General features: G+C 41.5%; 1 protein-coding gene across 1 annotated transcript; it reads left to right on the top strand.

The window, feature by feature from the left end:
- Positions 1 to 623: 623 nt before the first annotated feature.
- Positions 624 to 7,303, top strand: LOC137270133 (GATOR2 complex protein WDR24-like; the record flags this gene model as incomplete). The annotated part of the gene is made up of 6 exons (XM_067803926.1): positions 624 to 898; positions 2,260 to 2,514; positions 3,431 to 3,533; positions 5,436 to 5,628; positions 7,022 to 7,153; positions 7,209 to 7,303. Coding segments are annotated over 6 exons (962 nt in total), but the record flags the coding sequence as incomplete, so codon positions are not given.
- Positions 7,304 to 8,462: the final 1,159 nt, after the last annotated feature.

Raw genomic sequence — 8,462 nt, 5'->3', positions numbered from 1 at the left:
ACATGTTTGCCATATTTACCATGATCCCTAGATGTACATTTTGGGGGTTACACCAATGTGTGAATTTTATTTTTTTGTGGGTTCCATGACTACAAGTTTGGCATCAACTGAAATTGGTGGTTGTGCTATTTTCCGGAGCAGAACTTTGAAACCGTTCACTATTTCTTCACCAAACTTCGCACATAGATAGGTCTGGTGTTATAGTGGTGCCTTTTCGTAGGTTTGCATTTTTTTAAAAATATTTTTTGTGTTTCCATGGCAGCAAGTTCGACCTTGACTGAATTTGGTAGTAGCATTCTTTTCTGGAACAGAACTCACAGTACTCTACTTCCACTCTGCCATATGCACACCAAAATATTGACATGCTGTAATCATAATTTGTAGACATATTCATGAAGAGTATTTTGGGTTACAGGGATACTGTTAACTTTGTCTTCTTGTTGACAGTTGTGTTTCCATGACCACAGGTTCAGGGTTGGTTTCAAATGCCTGGCTTTCCAGTTGACCTTGTGGAATCTTTCCAATATATTTGGCTGGTAGGGATATTTGCCATTCATTTGGTAAGCATGCATGCATGCAGGAAGAGCCTGGTTATTAATGAGTCATTTGTTTTCCCTCTCAAGGTACATTGAAGCAGATTGGTGCAAGTAAACCCTTGGCCAAAAGCAGCAGTGAAATGATTGGAAATAAAGATTCCGATATAGAAAAGACAGCAACAGAGATGACATCCGGCAACAGCGATGATTCCTCAGACTCTGAGAGTTCTGAACCACGCGAAATGACAGACATAGCCAGTGGACTGGCGAGCAAACATACTGGGGATTTCTTCTTTGGGGATGGAGAACAAGATGTTCTGGGATTCAGCATCGACTATGTGTCTCGCCTTGAGAAACCAGAGGTGTGTTTTTTTGTTTATGTCATTGTGACTTTCTTTCTGCCTCCAGGTTGGGTAGCTTGATGGATTAAGTATTAGCTTGCCATGCCAAGGCCTGTGCTCTATTCCCCACATGAACCGTGAAGGTCCCGGGGTACAGTAGACATTAGCAAACCATTCTTGCCATCAAAGGCGACTATACTTGTCGTAAGAGGAGACTAATGGGATCAAATGGTCTTGCTTGCCAACTTGGTTGACACGTCATCAGTTCCCAATTGTCCCAATGGTTGATGCACATGCTGTTGATCACTGGATTGTCTGGTCCAGACTCGACTATTTACAGACCACCGCCATATATTTGGTATATTGCTGAGTGCAACGTAAAACTAAACTCACTCACTCACTATTCCCCACATGGGTACAATGTGTGAGACCCATCTCTGATGGGCCAGGCACTCATTTAGCAATTTTTTAGTAATCCACTTATCGATATCATTAGCATAAATTTACATGGTAGGGATGACCTGCACCAACAAAGACAGTAACTTGTCACCCTTTTCAACAAGGATGGGTTGCTGAAGACAAATTTACAGTGGTCATCTGCATCAAGACATGAGATTGGTGATTTTATCTTCTGTATTGTTTTAACAATGTCACCATGGTTAGGGAGTGAGTGAGTGAGTTTAGTTTTACGCCACACTCGGCAATGTTCCAGCTATATGGCAGCGGTCGGTAAATAATCAAGTCTGGACCAGACAATCCAGTGATTAACAACATGAGCATCGATCTGCGCATTAGGGAACCAATGACACGTGTCAACCAAGTCAGTGAGCCGGACCACCCGATCCCATTTATGGCAAACATGGGTTGCTGAAGACCTTTTCTACTCGAACCTTCACGGGTTGCTGACCACAGAAAACAGGACAGATAGCTTAACACAAACTTGGTTGGGATACAACTGATGGTGGTTCTGTACTCCTTGTTTTCAATAAGTTTAACCCTGTGAAAATCAGAATTGATCTGCAGCAATCCTTTCGTGCTGTAAGAGACAACTATCGCTGTTCAGGCTCACCTTGTGGACCCAAATTGCATAGATCAATGCCCATGCTGTTGATCACTGGATTGTCTCACCCAGACTCAATTATTTACTGACCTCAACTATGTAGCTGGAATTTGCTGGATGTGGTGTTAAGCAACAAACAAAACAAAAATCCAACAGGACAAAAAGAATTAAAGGGGTTTGCTTTTCGGAATTGTGTACTCAAGTTTGTTGGCTTCTTGAATAACATCTTAGCCTTATTTTGTCATACATGGTTGACATATCCAGATATTACTGAAATACTAGAAAACAAAAAAAATAAACTTTTCTTACACTCAATTTGCAGAAAGACTGGACTCTTCCTAATGAGGCATTTCAACCACGTCATGAGATCTCAGATCGTACAACCCCTCCAGAACAGATGGAGAGCAGACATGACAGTTTGATCAGCTCGGGGAATGCAACAGATATTATCACACGTACTGTGCCTTCAGAGTCAGAGGAGCAAGATTTCCTTCTGGCTGTGTCAAAAATTCCAAATATGTCCTCACTGAATGTGAAGAACTGTGTAGCACAGCTTCTCAGAGACTTTGCAGAACAGGTTAGTCAAAGGATTGTATGTCAGTAGTAGGTCAGGGGTCAGCTGTCACTATTGAGTCAAGGTCAAGTGACACTATTGGGTCAGGGGTCAACTGCCACTATCAGTCATCTTTCATGATTGATCAGGGGTCAATAATAAAAATCAAATGTCAAATGGGTCAAATGTCACTCATAGGCCACTGAGAAATTGTTGTTGGGTCAGGGGTCAACTATGAGGTGAAGGTCAACTGTCACTGTCCAGATATTGTTAACTGTTAATAACAGATCGAGCTGTAAATGTTTCAGGATACACTAGAGATAAATAAGTGACAAAATGAAATGACAAAATAATTCTGGAAAACTCTAAGTACAGTAAGAATCAATCTTCAAGCACTGTTACTTGATCAATGCCAAGGCCAAGTTCTAATCATACCGGCAGAGGTTTATTTTCCCTTGTGTTCTTTTCTCTGGAGAACACTTGTCATCTGTAAACAAAATACCAATGTCATTTTCAAGTGTGTACATTGCTACTGCTGTCCTTATGATGAAGTTGTTTTAGCGTTAACTTCTTCCAAAAGAAGTGTATTGTCACTTGGAAAGACCTTGTCATGTTCTAGCAGATATACAGTATGATCTTGTCAATACTGATCACTTCATTGGTCACTAGTGATATTGTGATAAGTCAATATTCATTCAGTCTTTTGACTAAACCTTTTCAGTTCATTTGCTTCTGTTGTTAGGTCAAAATTGATATGTTTTCTTTCTTCATATGACATAGATGGACCAAGGGAATTCAGAGAGTTTTGAACGAGGTTTAACAGTCTTAGATTAGGCTGAAATATAATTAGCATTGTCCATAACGCTGATGTTTTTTCATTCATTGTGTAGCTGATTTTAGAAACAATATTTGTTATAATCCATGCGCAAACTATCTTCAGGGTGATGTACAGACTCCAGTGTCTGTTCTTCTGGTTCTGGGAGACAGAGTGAGATCTGTCATAGAGGAACAAACCCAGGAAAACTGGTTCTTTTGTTACATAGGTGAGCTTCCATTGTTACATGGCTGACTTATCATTATTACAGAAGTGAGTTCCCATTGTTACGTTGCTGACTTATCATTGTTACAAAGGTGAGTTCCCATTGTTACGTTGCTGACTTATCATTGTTACAAAGGTGAGTTTGACTCCTGCACTCAGAAGATCTGGGTTAGAATGTATTTTCAGGAACCTATGTTTCTTATGGGAGACAGCTAAAGGAATCGCGTTTTCAGGTTTGCTGACTTGTGAAAACTATGTGACTAGATTCATGCTCATGATCGAATCACTGTATTGTCTGGTCCAGAATCATTTATTTACAGTCAACCGTCGGAAAGTTGGAAAATTGCTGATTGTTGTGTTAAACAACAAACAAACCAACAAAACATCAGTTCATTGACTTGGATGTTTGTGTGACATCACACGCCAGCATGTGAGACATAGAACAGTACATTGCCTCAAAAATGTGTACAAATGCATCTAGTATGGTGATAATACAATAAAAGCATAAAAGTTCATTTTTTAACTTAGCCAGTCTCATGTTATACACTAGTTCTTTCAACCTTGGAGTGGAAACCACCTAGAACACAGGTTCCAGCCTCTTATAACACATCACCCAAACACAACCCTTTTTCATCTACGTGTAGGAGCGGTGAGGTTGCCTAGTGGTTAAGTGTTCTCTCATCACTTCAAAGACATGGGATTGAGTCCTCACATGGGTACAATGTGTGAAACCCATTTCTTGTGTCCCCTGCTGTGATATTGCTGGAATATTTTTTAAAGTGGCATAAAACTAAACTCATTCATCTGTAAGTAGTCACCGGAAGTGCCAAGTGTATGTACAATTTGTGCACAAATCTCCAGTTCATAAGAAATGTAAGGTACTTTTTGTATGACAATTTCTTCCTTATATTATGATGCAGTTTTTTGTTATAGACTCATATACCGTTGTCAAGACAGAGTGAAGCAATATAGCACAGAACAGACAAGACTTCCATAAAGTTTCCTACCTTCCTTATTATTCAATTCCTCTAATGCCATTCTAACAGATCACAAAATTTGTAGGTAGAATAAGAAAAGCCAGATTTATGAATGTCACCTTCTTTATTGTGAGTGATGCGACCTTTCAGTGCGTATGCTCGCTCCTTCATCTTGCTCCTTCCTTATTGTGAGTGACACCAGGTTTCAGAGCGTATGCTTGCTCCCTCATCTTGCTCCTTTATTGTGAGTGACACAACGTTTCAGAGCGTATGCTTGCTCCCTCATCTTGCTCCTTTATTGTGAGTGACACAACGTTTCAGAGCGTATGCTTGCTCCTTCATCTTGCTCCTTCCTTATTGTGAGTGATACAACATTTGAGAGCGTATGCTTGCTCCCTCATCTTGCTCCTTTATTGTGAGTGACACAACGTTTCAGAGCGTATGCTTGCTCCTTCATCTTGCTCCTTCCTTATTGTGAGTGATACAACATTTGAGAGCGTATGCTTGCTCCCTCATCTTGCTCCTTCCTTATTGTGAGTGACACGAGGTTTCAGAGCGTATGCTTGCTCCCGCATCTTGCTCCTTTATTGTGAGTGACACAACGTTTCAGAGCGTATGCTTGCTCCTTCATCTTGCTCCTTCCTTATTGTGAGTGATACAACATTTGAGAGCGTATGCTTGCTCCCTCATCTTGCTCCTTTATTGTGAGTGACATGAAGGAGCAAGCATACACTCCTAAAGATTGTGTTTTTCCTGATAAAGAAGTTGACGTCCAAATCTTGCTTTTTATATGCATTCCTCTTTTAAATTCCCTTCAAATATTATTGTTAGAAGGTTTTAATTTAATTTTAATTAAGAAAAAATTGACTATGAACTAGGAAGCCCAGATAACTGACTGAATGAATGTCTTCCTCATATTTTTTTTGCAGAAATGCTTGGCAGATATAAACTGTGGTCGAAAGCAAATGAAATCATTAAACTAAGCCACATACCCCAAGTGAAGTATTTAAACCAAGAGTCCACAGCTATCAACAATCTTTGTGCCAAGTGTAACCGCCCTCTCCAGCAGAACCGATGGCTCTGTGAGAGATGCAGACTCGCCACCAACCTCTGTAGTGTATGGTGAGTTATAACCACATTAGTTTCACAAGATTTTACATACTGAACCCCTGCCATGTCTGGCTGTGTATCAAATCAGGTTTTAATAAAATTGAAAGTCATGAAATGGTTAAGAAGTGAAATGTTTCATCCCATGGCCACTATTGATTGATTGCATGTCTACCCAGGTAGGAAACAACACACTGCCGGACGCCCCACTCTAGTCATTTTTTTATTGGGCAATCAGATATGTATATCACACTGTACGTTGTTTGTTTAAAAAATGAACACTAAACTCAGCAGGTATAGTGGAAAAATTATCAGGGCAAGTAATTTTACGTGTGTCACAGTACAGGAGTACACCAGCAAATTTATTTCCTCCCCTGCTGCAGTTAGTAGATTTGGGACCTTTAATCAGGAGTCATTATTTTCAGATATAACAGTGACAAAACCCACTTAAATAGAGGACCAGCTGTCAAGTTGATTCTAAACTGTGAAATATCTCAATGCAATGAAGACTTTTAGTGTCTCATAAGGTTAACACCTTGACCGGTGGTTCTGCTTTTCTTTAGCGCAGAATGCGTTTGTGCATGTTCCAGCTTTTGTTCGTGGAACTGCCCAGTGGTTAAAATATTTGTTTATCAGGCCAAAGGCTCAGTTTCGATTCCACACATGGGTACAAATGTGGACGGACAGAAGCCCCACAGACAAAAGCCCCTGGGATGAAAACACCTTTGGACAAAAGCCCCATAGCTAACAAAACATATGAGACAGAAGCCCCACATTATTTTTTGTCAAGGTGATCTGAGGACGAGGTTAGGCTTGAGGAGGAGGTTGGTCTTGAGACATTAGGGATTAACTAAGACACTCAAGTGCTTGTGTTTTTCTCAAGAATGGTCTTTAGGAGGAAGGATTAATTAATATAGTTAGTGTTAATGGGGTCTTCTCATCATGTATAAGAACAACCAAGTCAAACAAACTGTAAAATTAGGGAAAGATGCAACAAGGGAAATATGATGTGACAAATATCATTGTCAGATTTGATCGGACAAGTAGTGCTGCTCAGAAAATATATGTTCAAATGCAGTGTTGATTTTTTGTATTAGGATAGAAATAAATCTTGTTAAATCGGAATGAAATACATTAAATATGTTATCTGGGGCTTTTGTCCAAGGGGCTTTTGTGTGAAGCCCTTTTCTGGTGTTCCTCACCATAACATTGCTGGAACATTGCTAAAAGCTGTGTAAAACAATACTCACTCAGTCATGTACAAGCTGTAGGATGATAAAAATAAACATTTCTCTTTATGCTTTACACTTCCATGGTGATATTTTCGGTGAATCATTTACGACAGTAAACTCACCATACATTTACTTCAGGTTTCAGGAACTTCCTGTATGCATGTTGTTTGTTGCAGTCACCATCCAGTGAAAGGCCTGTTTGCCTGGTGCCAGGGTTGCTGTCATGGGGGGCACCTGCAGCACATGAGGGAGTGGCTGGAGACAAGCAAGTACTGCCCTACAGGCTGTGGCCACAGGTGTGAATACTCCTGACAGGAATTACCAGTATTACACCAACAAGCTGTGGTCAGAGTGTGAATATACCTGAGACAATAAGCAAGTACAGCCCCACAGGCTGTGGCCACAGGTGTGAATACTCCTGACAGGAATTACCAGTATTACACCAACAAGCTGTGGTCAGAGTGTGAATATACCTGAGACAATAAGCAAGTACAGCCCCACAGGCTGTGGCCACAGGTGTGAATACACCTGGCACTACAATCAAGTACTGCCCTACAGGCTGTGGCCACAGGTGTGAATACACCTGGCACTACAATCAAGTACTGCCCCACAGGCTGTGGCCACAGGTGTGAATACTCCTGACAGGAATTACCAGTATTACACCAACAAGCTGTGGTCAGAGTGTGAATATACCTGAGACAATAAGCAAGTACAGCCCCACAGGCTGTGGCCACAGGTGTGAATACACCTGGCACTACAATCAAGTACTGCCCCACAGGCTGTGGCCACAGGTGTGAATACTCCTGACAGGAATTACCAGTATTACACCAACAAGCTGTGGTCAGAGTGTGAATATACCTGAGACAATAAGCAAGTACAGCCCCACAGGCTGTGGCCACAGGTGTGAATACTCCTGACAGGAATTACCAGTATTACACCAACAAGCTGTGGTCAGAGTGTGAATATACCTGAGACAATAAGCAAGTACAGCCCCACAGGCTGTGGCCACAGGTGTGAATACTCCTGACAGGAATTACCAGTATTACACCAACAAGCTGTGGTCAGAGTGTGAATATACCTGAGACAATAAGCAAGTACAGCCCCACAGGCTGTGGCCACAGGTGTGAATACTCCTGACAGGAACTACCTGTATTACACCAACAAGCTGTGGTCAGAGTGTGAATATACCTGAGACAATAAGCAAGTACAGCCCCACAGGCTGTGGCCACAGGTGTGAATACTCCTGACAGGAACTACCTGTATTACACCAACAAGCTGTGGTCAGAGTGTGAATATACCTGAGACAATAAGCAAGTACAGCCCCACAGGCTGTGGCCACAGGTGTGAATACTCCTGACAGGAACTACCTGTATTACACCAACAAGCTGTGGTCAGAGTGTGAATATACCTGAGACAATAAGCAAGTACAGCCCCACAGGCTGTGGCCACAGGTGTGAATACTCCTGACAGGAACTACCTGTATTACACCAACAAGCTGTGGTCAGAGTGTGAATATACCTGAGACAATAAGCAAGTACAGCCCCACAGGCTGTGGCCACAGGTGTGAATACTCCTGACAGGAATTACCAGTATTACACCAACAAGCTGTGGTCAGAG

Source organism: Haliotis asinina, unplaced genomic scaffold (assembly GCF_037392515.1).
Source record: "Haliotis asinina isolate JCU_RB_2024 unplaced genomic scaffold, JCU_Hal_asi_v2 scaffold_47, whole genome shotgun sequence".
Taxonomy (NCBI): domain Eukaryota; kingdom Metazoa; phylum Mollusca; class Gastropoda; order Lepetellida; family Haliotidae; genus Haliotis; species Haliotis asinina.
This window is presented reverse-complemented; position numbering and strand designations above follow the sequence as displayed.